The 13,813-nt window shown below is 32.7% G+C and overlaps 1 protein-coding gene and 1 pseudogene across 4 annotated transcripts in view; both read left to right on the top strand.

The window, feature by feature from the left end:
* Positions 1 to 13,813, top strand: part of FSTL5 (follistatin like 5) — a 726,034-nt gene that overhangs the window by 639,355 nt on the left and 72,866 nt on the right. For all 4 annotated transcript variants that reach the window (XM_032413109.1, XM_032413108.1, XM_032413107.1 and 1 more), the window contains one exon: positions 8,741 to 8,890. In XM_032413109.1, coding sequence (XP_032269000.1) covers positions 8,741 to 8,890 — 150 coding nt within the window. The remainder of the gene's footprint in view (positions 1 to 8,740; positions 8,891 to 13,813) is intronic.
* On the top strand, positions 7,593 to 7,702 carry LOC116637645 (annotated as a pseudogene).

The following is a 13,813-nucleotide window of genomic DNA, read 5'->3' as shown; positions in this document are numbered from 1 at the left end:
ACTATAGCTCAGTTTGGTTGCTCCAATTCATTTTTTCTGTCTTTTCTTTTTTTTTCTTTTCTTTTCTTTCTGCTCAATTAACTTCATGTGTTATCTGATAATGAAAAAATTTGTTAATCTTATTTTTTTCCCTCTAGCTAACCAACTTACTAATTGTGCTTTGTAAAACAAAGTCAGGAAAGACCATTATTGCTTCTATACAAATCAGGTCTTCATTATGTTATGGAACAAAATTAAACACAACAAATTCTGTAGTTTCAACTATCCCCATTACTATTTAATTAAGTTATCTACCATGAACCAAATGGGTCCATATAATTTACACTATCTGATATCCACCATAGTTGTCTAATTTTTTTAGTGCCTGATATTAACTTTTAATACCAACACCTTTTTGCCAAACTCTACTGGTTTTTCAACCTAACTTGACACGTTTGGTTTTGATATTTAATTTGGTTTCCCCATTATTCAAATTTATGCCTTTCCCAACAGACATTAAGTTCCTGCCCCAGGGATTCTCAGTGCCTACTGGTTCTTGGACCAAGCCTGAGACAGGATTTCAGCTCCTTTACAAGAATCAAGAGAACCAAGACACAAACCATCTAGTCCTATGTTTACAAAAGGTCTACAGTTTTCTTCTCTTATATTCTGTAGACATTTGAAACTTAACCCTCTAAAAATTTATTTTTTTAATTGCTATTCTTATCTAACATAATATTTTGATAAATTGGGTAAAACATTTTCCATTTAAGCAAAGTAGAAGTAATTCAGAGAGCTTTGGATTTTTTTTTTTCTCTTTTGAAAACAATTGACGAAATCCTAATTCAGTCCCCTCAACTTCCAGTTGAAATGAGAGAGGTCAAGTGATTTGCTCAATGTCACAGAACTACCAAATGATAGAGGGGGTAAAAAAATTCTCTTGAATAATTCTCTCACAACAATCATTCCATACTTAAAGTAACTCTCTGAAACTCTTAAATATTCAGAGTGAACTTCTCTCTAAAACATTATGGAAATTTGAAAAAAGTAGTAAAAATATGTAGACTATTATAGTTTCATGAAATATAGCCCCTAGAAAATTTTCTATATGAAAATAACAGGTATGGAGCACCTGGGTGGCTCAATCGGTTAAGTGTCTGCCTTCAGCTCAGGTCATGGTCTCAGGGTCCGGGGATTGAGCCCTGCATTGGGCTCCCTGCTCAGTGGGGAGTCTGTTTCTCCCTCTCCCTCTGCCCCTCTGCCCTGCTCATGCTCTGTCTCTCTCAAATAAATAAATACATAAAATCTTTAAAAAAAAGGAAATAACAAGTAACATTATTGATCCCTTGACCTTTTCAAACATGATTTTATTTAATGTGCATAATAATCCTATGTGATAGGTAATATTGTTATGCCACGAGGTAAATGAGGGTCAAAAGGAGTATTTACACAGCTAATATGAGTGTAAAGCTGGACATGACCTCTAGGTCTGGTTGATCTCAAGGCCTGTTTTCATAATGTCTTTAATACTCTGTCTCTAAAGAAACTGGTTCTCAATTTATGACAGTATAATGTTATCAGCTCCATTTTTATTGTAACACTAAAATACATAAAAACATTCTTCTAATGTTAAAAGAAAGGATGAAAATTTCTGTAATGTGGTCTTTGTACTTTTGATATCCTAGAATCAGAATCATGCTGTATGATGGTTTTCTAAGATAGGCCAAATTAAGGCAAATCACCTCCTGCATTTCCATGACTACCTATGTTTTGACTAATATGAGCTAGACTGTTTATACACTTTAATAAATGAAATGGCAAATAGAATTAGATAAATTGAATATATGTAATTGTAGAAAAAATCAGTTGTATTGCTCAGGTTATAAGCAGTAATCTCAATTAAAATTGATGAAAGTATTTCAAATTCATAGTCTTTCTTTTTCAAAAAAAATGGTTCAACAGGGAGATAACCACTGATAGTAAATTAATTGTACATAATTGTAAAATCTCATTTTTTTTTTAATACTGCAAAGCAGGATCAGCAGAGTACACTGTATTTGGTGTATTCAAAAAGCTTAACCTTGATTACTTATATTTCCACATGGCTATGAAAAATATCCTAGGAATCCCAACCTAGACATTCCAATCCAGTACAAAAGAACCTTTGTTTCGTTTGTCTTGATTCATGATAAAACGAACAAAACCTCATTGAGAATAATTATTTGCATTCTACTGATAAAGTGAACACTACTTTTTAAAGTATTCCATTATTTACTTTTCTATATATCTCAGTAGACTCAGATTATGACAGTTTGGATTTTAAAAAGAGAGACAGAGGGACAGAAAAAAAAGCTCAAAATCAGTGCTTCTTAAACTATTTGGTGGGGAGGATGAATCACTTTGGTTTTTGCTCAATCCTTTTTTTTTTTTTTTTTTTTTTTTACCCAGTAAGTATTTTTCTCCCAAGAAACCTTCCAGGCAAGTTTGACATCACCCAAACTGGTCTAAATCCTGTTCACAGAGATAAGTCTACTGATCATAGGAGCACATAGCTATTATGGCAACGTCAAATTGCTACATAAGGTTCTAAATGTTTATTTTCAACTTCTATACTATTCTCAGCTTGGTAACAAATGATATGCCAAGTGGCAGTTGTTCACATACAACATTTTTGAAAATTCAGTTTCTCAATCATTCTGGATGACATGGCTTGACTGAGAAATAGACACTTTTGACTTTTTTTTTTTTTTTTTTGCTATAAGTGACATTTAAACAAGTATTTACTGAGGAAATATTGTACCTTCACTATTGTGTTTAGAAAATGTAAAAATATGGGAAGAGCAAAGGCTAACATTTTAACTGAGAATGATAGTACAGGGTTATATGCCAAGTTATGTGGCACAAAATATAAGTGCTATGGAAGTTCAGACAAGAAGAAAATCACCAAGACCCATAGTAGTTAGGGATGATTCACATAGGTATTGGAAATATGATGGCCAAGTGGAGATTGAAAAGAATTTGATTAATAAAATGTGTGGTGTGCTCTTTAGTAGCTGTGGAAAATCATTGATTTTTATGAAATGTTGGTGAGGATATTCTAGCTAGAAAAACAGACTATTTGTTGGAGAACAATGAAGATCGCAATTATACATTTTGAATAGATTTTTTAAATTTTTTTTTTTTTTTTTTTGCAAAGGCCCTCTTCTCCCACCAACTCTCAATTACTGCCAAAGGAGGGAACTATCGTGCCAGTCTTAGGAACATGACTGGTAGAGAAGCAGGAAAAATTAAACAATGCAGAACTACTAAAATCAATTTATTTTCAATCACTAGTGACCAGATCAGTAAGGGAACTATATCTACAATATATCTACGAATTTTTAAACTTAAATGCTACATTCTGATCAAAACATCAAACTGTCTTTTATCTCAGTCTTTGACTCAATATACATTTCCAGTAATTCAGTACCTACCTAGGAGTGTCTATATACCACCCTTGGATGAATCCATAATGCTGCCAAAATCAATGCCCAAATTGGCTGTATACATGTTAGATCACTTTATATATTACATACTTATTTATGCTTTTTTTTATAATACTAATACCAGTTTATTTTTATTCACAGCTCTGTGTACTACTTAATGCATTTAGTAATCTAAATTATGCAAAAGATCAGATATTTACTTTTTTATATATCTTAGAGACCTCTAACCTATTTGTATTTAATTAGCTTGCCTTTTCAGTGCTTTTGTTTCCTATACTCCTAGGCCTGGCATTCCTTAGATTATTGTCTACTTCTAAACAAGATATTTTATATATCAACTATACTTACGTTCTATATATAGGCTTATACATAATTATAATGTTAATTTTACTCTGTTATTTTATTTCTCAATAGTCTTTCTTTTATTGTATAGAACTCCTAGATTTTTAAAGTTTCCTAATATAAACCAAACCTTATCTATCTCTAGATAGATAATGTCTGTCTATATCATTGTATATCTTTCCCTCTCTATCATATATCTACCTATCATCTATCTATAATTTATTTATGTGTGTTCATGTATGTGTGTGTGTATTTCACCTTTTTTTATTTTCTATTTAGTTTTGAATCACCTTTAATAGAGTATACTTTTTTTTTACTATTATGTCTATTTCAAATTGTTCATGTAACAGATTTTTTTCTGTAAAGTGATTGATAGAGGAAGGAAGGCCTGGTGATTGACAAGGCCACAGATTAATATCTTTGTATCATCTGACCATGATTACAATAAGGCAATAAGAATGAATGCACCCTTGGCTTGTCTGGGTGACTCAGTTAGTTAAGCATCTGATACTTGATTTCCGCTCAGGTCATGATCTCCGGGTCGTGAGCTCGAGCCCTGCTTCAGGCTCTGTGCTGGGCATGGGGCCTGCTTAAGATTCTCTCTCCCTCTTCCCCTCCTCTGTCCCTCTCTAAAATAAATCAATAAATAAAAATGAATGCACTCTCAGAGGAATTTAATGTAAAAGAAATGGAGTAGAAAACCAAAGTGTGAGGTTTACGTTTCCTGAATCATAATTAAGGAACATAATATAATGAAGCCACTATGACAGAATTTCACTAATAGGATTTAAATGATAGGGATATATCTAAGAATGGGATCAACAACATTTTATCCTGCAAAGGTTCAGATAGTAAATATCTTAGGCTTTGCAGTCCACACGATCTTTGTCTACCATTATAGCATGAAAACAGTTGTAGACAATATTTAAATGAATGGATTTGGCTTTGTTCCAATAAACTTTTATGTAATTTTGAATCCCATATAATGTTTACATGTCACAAAGTAGTAGTTTTTTTTTGTTTTTTGTTTTTTTTTCAACCATTAAAAAATGAAAAAAAACATTGTCAGTTGTTGGGCCACATACCAGAATAGGAAATGCTATGAATTTGGCCTGGGGCCATTGTTTGCTGATCCTTGCCTTACAAGAATGAAAGACTATTTTAGGAAGAATCAATGTCTGAATTGACAAATGCATCAGAAATTATAAGCAACTTGAGAGCAGGCATTCTCGTGTATTCATGGTTTTATTTCCAAATATAGTTTTGCATACTTTTACATAGTAAGTACTTAATAAGTGCTTCCCAACAAGAAATAAAGACAAATGATTGGAAATGTCAAGGCCACTGGTGATCTTTCCTCTATCGAAAGAGAGAGGATGATGAAAGCCAGTTTGAATTATGAACAATTTACACTGAAAGGTCAGAAAATGGAAATAACTTTCTAGACAGCTTGTTTAGTGTCTGAAGAGAATTAGATGGATTATTGGAAGGGAAAGAAGATAAAATCCAAGTAATGTTTTCTTATTCTTTACTTCTGAAATTATAAGGGAGAGTTTGCGTTTGAATACCTGGATACATAACTACAATGACAAATTAAATATAGGACATATCTTTCTGAAGGCACAGGACAGTGGACAAATCTATGATTAGAGAGAAGGTTGAGAGGAGGGGATAATGACAGAAACTTACTAAGTTGGATGCAAGGAACATGGAGGTGCTTGTGACAAATAACATTTGTCCTTGCCATGAATGATGGAAGATGTGCTCAAAGGGGTACTATGAGGAAGAAGAGGAAAGAGAGATGGAAATTTGGAGATTTGAGGGAAAAGCTTTTTTTTTTTTTTTTTTTTTTTAAGATTTCATTTATTTCTTTATTTGAGAGAGAGAGAGAGATCGAGTTGGGGGGAAGGGCAGAGGGAGAGAATCTTCTCAAGGAGACTTCGCACTAAGCTCAAACCCGACTTGGAGCTCAGTCCCACGACCCGGAGATCATGACCTGAGTTGAAACCAAGGGTTGGAGGCTCAACCGACTGAGCCACCCAGGCGCCCTGGGAAATGTGTTTTTAATAGACAGTCAATACAATAAGTAAAAATGGCAAAGTCCTGTAGAAGATGAATGCGTATATCCATCTATTTGGCCTACTTATTTTCAGCAATCAGGTATCATCAACATTATTTTAATTGTTAAATCCAAACTTCTATCATCACTAAAAACAGATCTTGTTTGCCTTTAAAATTTTGGAAGGGGATAATGCATATACAGGATATATGTAATTAAATATGGAAATTACCTAAGGGGAAATAGACAATTTATAACTACGAACTAGAATTGCCTTTTTCTTATTGACTCCCACCCTTATTTGTTCTAATATCTTATTAATTCCTTTTACTCTAAATGGTGGTATACATTTCTATAAAAAGTGATTTAATTAAACTTCTTGATATAATTCCTGGCCATTTTCCTCATCAGTATGTATTAATTTTATTTTGCATCTTTGGTTTTTTTGAGCTCTTCTTTTATCTCATTAAATGCCTAATGCATGTGAAAAACATTCCTCTAAAATTCCCATCCACAGAAATAAATATTAATCTATGTGATCTGAAAAAATAAGAGTGCCATTGTAAAATGGGACCTAATAGGCTATAATCAGAAATAATGGCATAAAGTGAAGCAAAGAAAACTCAGGATGGCTGTCAGGAAACTTTTAATGGCTTTGTAAAAATGATTGTGAGGCTGGTCAGGGACATCTTATAGAGACAGCATACAAATAGGAAATAATTCCCAGCAGAGCAGTTTATTTTACTGTTGAATAGTTTTGTAGCAAACAAAGGGGTGGAAATTGCTCCTGGTTCGCTGACAGGTCACTCACACTTCCTATTATTTTGGCAGATTTTGTTGGTAGCTTTTACACAACAGCAAAGAATTTATAAACAATTTCCCTGTGTTCAGAGCCTTTCATCAACCTTAGATGCTGCTTTTTTCCCCCCACATCTTCATGCCTCTCAAGTACATATTTTATATAGTGCTGGATTCTCACAAAATAGGTTCTTGTCAAAGATATTTAATATGCTTCTGAAGAAATATGTTTGGCATAGAAAATAATGTTCCAGTGAATCGATGAGTGAAACGGTTGTGCACATGTGCTGAGGACAGAGTTCGGGTTTGTGCTGCCCGCTTGAGGGTGCGGTGGACATGACTCAGGATGACGCCACTGGGAATCATTTTAGAATGATTATGGTACATTCTATGTAACAGTTAATTTCATGCCTCCAGAACTCCCAGAACCATACATTGAATGTTTAGTTTTCAATTTGTTCGGTTATGTTCTGCAAGCCTGGGAGCCACCTGTACTGTTTAAAGGAAAACGCTCTCATTTTATGTTCCTGGTGTTTTGACTACCTGGCAACTTCTGGACTGAATCTTAAAAATCAGTGGATACTCCAGGTTGTCCCTGAATCAGATCTGAAACTTGGAGAACAAAAACAGCAGACCGACCACACCCTGAGCTTCCAAAGTGCTCTGGTTTTTACATTATTTTCTAAATTTTATGCAAACAGAAAAACCACCTACTATGTTTGTGCTCCCTCAAAAGGCGTTACTGTGGTATATCCATTTTAATTACTATATGTCAAATGTGGTTTATTTGCTGTCAATCTTATCTTTAAAAGAAATGCTTAGTGGAGTTGATTATGAAAACCTTGTTAATTGTGTTTCATGATTATTAAATACAAATGGTGAGTGGAGTGTCTGCTAAAAAAATGTTTTTATTTGAATTAGAGAAGGAGAGCTTTGCGCAGTGGCAGTATCGTAGCCAATGAGGTTTATCCGAGGCGCGATTATTGCTAATTGAATTAGAGAAGGAGAGTATTCTAATTTAAGAGTTACTAACTGGAGTACACAAATCAATAAATTAGATATCAGTAATCAGTGATCATACCTAAATAATAAAACAAATGAAATGCTAGAATCACTACACGCATATTTTATGTACAGCTCAACAAATCTCTCTTCTTAGTGTTTTCCTAACTATAAGTAACTTGAGAAAGTTACAAAACAAAAAGGTCAGTGAATAAAAAAAATGCCTGCAACAAAAATAATGAACTAAATCACGTTTATTCCATTTGTGATGTGTCTACCAGCATGGATCACAAGGGCCTATATATCCCTTCAACCTTCATTTATTGACAAAATTCAGGAAAGGAGGAAATAGTAGGTATATATATATATTTTTTTTTGCCTCATTTATGGCCATCTAGCACAAACTATATAATATTCAACCAGAAAACAGTTGAGGGTGAAGGAGAAGAATAATAATCTGCTTGGGCAGATTAAAAGAGTTTGTAAAATTTCACCTTGATACCAAACTGAAAAATAAAATAAGCATTCTGAATGGCTACTGTTTTATAATTTTTCTAAGCTTCTGATTCTCCACAAATTAGAAAACTTTCAATCATTTCCAGTGGATTTATCCAGCAGCTTTTGAAAAGATGAAGGACATGCCTTGGGGGCAGCCACTGACGTGATAAACTCTAAATATACTTTAGTGTGACACTTAATGTCTGGTAAAGAAGCTTAAGATTGGAGGATATGAGAGAAAACATTGTATTTATTATCTATTTCTGAAGTTACTGAGCTATGAACAGGTAGTAACATATGACAGGCTATATCCTATTAGAAGTAAGTAATTAAGAGCTTGCTGAAATTAGTATCAAAGAGTTATTTACATTGATTTGTATGTACATTTAATGAGCTTAAATATGCAATATGTATTGTTTTATTTGATTTAGGGCACACACTATCTCTCTGTGTATGTATATATTTAACATTTGATGCTGAAAGTAGTTAAGCATCAAACGTTAATTTTGCTCCTAATATGCCATACCCATATTATAATTTAAGATATTCACTTTTCCCCCTGTTTTCTAAATTATAGGATGAAGTCTGTCCCAAAGCTGAAGGAGATGAAGTTCAGAGGTGTGTGTGGGCCTCAGCTGTTAACGTCAAAGACAAGTTCATTTATGTTGCACAGCCAACTCTGGACAGAGTCCTTATCGTTGATGTGCAGTCCCAAAAAGTTGTTCAGGTATGAACAATCCCTGCTTTTGAAGGTGATTTGAAAAAAAAAAATTACTTTTATTTAATTCTATACCAGGTCACTTGTACATTGCCATCTGATTGTCATTGATAACTTGTTTCATTACTTGGGTAACTAGAAAATGTATGCATTTTCTGCAAACTTTCCTCTCATTCTGTTCCTTGAGTTTAATGAATTGAAAAATAATTTAATTTTTATTATTTTCAAAAATTAGATTCCATAAACACATCATAATACTAACATGACTAGTTCCACAAAAATCAACCTCAGATTTGCTTATTCTGTTTAGAGCCAGGAGAGTTCCAGTCAGAGGCTAATTAAGGTATTCCTAGTAACTATTCCAGAAACAGTATTATCTCTTTCTTACTTGATTCTTAACAAAAGCCAAGATAATAGTAGACTTTGTTAGGTAATAGTAATTTAGTAGGTTTTACTGTACTAGTAGAACAAGTAATATGTACATAGGTCAATGGCAGAGAAAAAAATCCTAATAAACATTGTTATGGTCATGGTTATAAAAAAACATTCTGGTTTGAGTCCCCAGTTATTTCATTCCCTGCTCTTTCCAAAGTTGTTTAATTTGGGCAATCTATTTGTACTCCATTGCACAACCACAAAGGGGTGGTACAGGATTTGCTTCTAGGCTGTCTGGCTATAGTAACTGGGCCCTTGACTCTTATTAGGATCTCTTGCTTCTCAGCTCAGAGGAAACAAACTTAAAACAGCTTTATTAGATATGCATAATCCACTAAATAGGATTAATAATTGTATATATCTCACAAAGTTGTATTTAGAATTAACTCAATTAATGCATATACAACATTTATAGCAGATCTTGGCATATAGAAGTGCTTTACATTTACTTACTATCAAATTTTCTGAGAGACACTGGAAGCTAACCATTCTTTATATTTACCAAGACTTTTTTTGCATCAATATTGGTTTGAAATTGAATACTGAAGTAGCCCCTCTAATGATTCCTGACTAGAACCACAAAAAGTGGCAATAAGTTCAAAGTTAGGAATTTTCATTCTAAGAGTCCTTCAGAGCTTCACATGATATCATCCAATCATCCATCTATCTATCCATCTACTCTATGTACATTTGTTGATTGCCTACTATGGATATGTTTGCTATTACAAATAAAAGAATGAAAAGCGTTTCTACTGAAAAACTCTGTTATCTCAGTTTTACAAATTTACAGTGAGTAATTAGTCTAATGGTTCAATTTCTGATAAGAGAGTGGCTGGTATAATCATGAGGAAAAGGATCAATAACTGTTCTACTAGAAAACTTATCTAAGGCCTCCAGGGTTACATGGTTCTCATATATATCCAATCTGATGGTTCAGTATCTACCGTGAGAATATATATTTTTCTATATATTTTGCCTCTTATTTCTTTGAAACTGCTGGACGTTGACCAGGTTAATTTTATCTTGATTTCAGCTGTAACATAGGCCATCAAATTATAGGCATTCAGTTTGGCATTATTTAGACTCTATAGCCAGCATGTTAATATTAGAAGTATGCTTCAGAAATAATCAAATTGGCCTTTAAATTTAGTTTTCAAACTAGAAATCTACACTGACTCATTATGTATTGCCTACTAGATACTCAAAAGTGAGAAAATCTAACATCACTTATCTTCATATCATTTCCAACTTCAGACAACAATGTAAAATTTAAAATTAATAGAAAATATTGATAATGAAATGTTCATCAATGGTAAAAGTCACATAAATTATATTATTTTTCAAAGTGCCTATAATTGCTATGAAATACCAGGAGAATGTAAAAGATAATATATAATGCTAAAATATTTAAAAAATCATATTATGATATGATATAATCATGATTATGGAGTTTTCTTAGACAAGAATCTAACATTTACTTTTTTATGGGCTAGAAAATTGGGCCTCAATCCAAATGAGTTCTCCTTATGATATTGTTATTAAAATAATAATAATGTTTTATTACTCCTTCTAGTCGTTAACTGTTCAAAGATAATCATTATGTATATTTATGCCACCATAAATAAACATTGACTGATTTTGAATATTACATCAGTGGAAATATATAGCATTCACTATTTGTATCTGGCTACTTTGCTCTACATTATAATCATAAGATCATTTTGTTTAAATGTAGCCGTAGTGTTATTCTTTCTTCTTTTGCTGGAGAGAAATCGATGATAGTTAATTATCATCATTTGTTGATTCTGCATTTGAAAATTCACTTAAATTTATTTAGGGCCATAAAATCAATACTCATGGGGCTTTTGTGGTCATTCAAGGACATGAACAGAATGGTTAAAAGTTTGTCCCCCAACATATACATTTCTAGCTAAGGTTGAATAAGAAGAGACTCTGCCTTCTTGTGTCAGTTTTTAGACCGTAAACAAGTGTTCTTTTCATGGTCTATTTAGTACCATGTGTTTTGCATTTTTGTGTTTTTGCTGGCAATTTTGCTGCTTAAAATGGCTCCAAAACACAGTGTCGAAATGCCTGTACAAGAGGCTGTGATGTGCCTAATGGTAAGTTTCATTCAGCCATGAGTCCTGGTACTGTTTGGCCACGAGTTCTATGTTAATTAATGAACGATATATATTAAATAAAGTGTCTTTGAACAGAAACACATATGAAACAAAGTTATCTATTGATCAGTTGATGAAAATCTTGTGACCAGAGTCTCATAGGAACCTAAGTATGTATTTCCCGTAGGAGCAATGGGTCAGTATTCAGAAATTCAGTGTTAGTGGTTACTTTATGGAAACAACTACTACTAATAATGAAAATCAAATGTGTTTTAATACACAGACATTATTTATCCATTCACAGTAGAAAACATAAATTCCAGAAAGGAGATAATATAAAAGAAAGGGGGTGAAGTTAATATTTAGGTCAAAATGAGTGATAAGAAGTGAGAATGTACTATAGTATAATAAAGAATATTACATATTATATTTACTATATAATTTATAAAATAAAATGTAATAAACCTTCAGATTTAGAAAGGACAATGAAACCTAAATGGAAAAAAATTAAATATCTTAGAATGATCATAAAATGGCAGATGAATTACTATGAGAACAACAGCAACTTTCTCAATAGCAATAATGGACACCAAATGAAAGTGAAACATTGCTAAATGGGTTAGTAGAAATAAAATACATTCTAATATTATAATATGATCAGTGTAAAAATAATTTTGAAACCACAGCATTACTTATTGTGTCAGATACACAAAAACATAGATATTATCATCAACATAAATTGAAACTGAACTGAAAACTATTTGCTTCAGGAATAAGGAAAACTAACTGATCAATAAGTTTGATGTGATAGTGAGTAAGTAAATTGGTAAATATATGATCTATTAAAATATTAACTCTCAGTAATAATTAGGATATTCTCTTAGTTTAAGATTGAAATATTTAGGGACTCCTGGGTGGCTCAGTCAGTTAAGCGTCTGCCTTCGGCTCAGGTCATGATTTCAGGGTCCTGGGATTGAGCCCCACATCAGGCTTCCTGCTCAGTGGGAAGCTTGCTTCTCCCTCTCCCTCTCCTGCTCCCCCCTGCTTGTGCTCTCTCACTCTCTCTCTGTCAAATAAATAAATAAAATCTTAAAAAAAATAATTAAAAAAAATAAAAACCTTTATTAAAAAAAGACTGACGTCTTTAAAAGAGTGAAAACACAAGACAAAAGTAGTAACACAAGTGTTTAAGTTTTGTACAACAATATGTAAACAGAGAAAGGGATGATTTATTTGAAATACTTTAAGATTTCTTGTACTATTTTGGGATGGGAATAACTGATTATTCAAAAATATGCTAGGTATGCTTATTAATGTTAAAAAGAATCTGTCTTGAAATACTGTGTCTGGCTATGATAAAATAAAATTCAATGAACAACTTACAAATAAATACAGTGGGGGAAGAAGAAATAAGAAAGACAAATAATAAGAATGGAAAACCCAAAACAAATAGAAACAAATTTAAACAAAATGATAGAATAAAACCAAATACATCCAATTTTTTTTGAGGAACCTGCATACTGTTTTCTATAGTACATAAGGTTCTTTTTTCTCCACATCCTTTTCAACACTTGTTGTTTCTTGTCTTCTGATTTTAGCCATTCTAAGGTGATATCTCAGAAAACAGTATTGAGATTCCTCAAAAAATTAAAAATAGAAATACCATATGATCCAATAATTCCACTAGTGGGTATCTACCCAGGAAAAGGGAAACACTAACTGAAAAAGGTAGTATGTTTATTGCAGCATTGCAACCGAAGTGTCCATTGATAGATGAATGAATAAGGAAAATGTGATACATAATTTAATATTACACAGCCATATAAAAGGATAATATCGTGCCATTTGAGATAATATGGATGGACCTAGAGGGTATTATGCTAAGTGAAATAAGTCAGACCGAGGAAGACAAATGTACTACATGATTCCAGTCATAAGTGGAATCTAAAAAAAAAAAAAAGAATAAGCAAACAAAAAGCAGAATCAAACTATAAATACAGAGAACAAACTGATAGTAGCCAGAGGGGAGGTAAGTGGGGGGTTGGGCAAAATGGGTGAAGGGGAAGAAGGAGATACAAGCCTCCAGTTATAAATGAGTAAGTGACAGGGATAAAAAGCAGAACATAAGGAATATAGGCAGTGATACAGTTATAGCAATGTAATGGGACAGATGGTAACTATACTTACAGTGTACATAGCATAATGTATAAACTTGTCAAATCACTAATTTGTTCACCTGAAACTAATGTAACGTTGTGTGTCAGCTGTATTTAAATATTAAAAAATAAAATAAATAGCAATTAAAAAAACAAAGTATGTTCACAATTACAGTAACTGAGGATGGACTAATGTAATTAACTGAAAGACAAAAAGAAAA

Source organism: Phoca vitulina, unplaced genomic scaffold, assembly GCF_004348235.1.
Source record: "Phoca vitulina isolate PV1807 unplaced genomic scaffold, GSC_HSeal_1.0 scaffold14, whole genome shotgun sequence".
In the NCBI taxonomy this organism is placed as follows: Eukaryota; Metazoa; Chordata; class Mammalia; order Carnivora; family Phocidae; genus Phoca; species Phoca vitulina.
The sequence above is the reverse complement of the archived record's forward strand: the minus strand, read 5'-3'. Positions and strand labels throughout refer to the sequence as shown.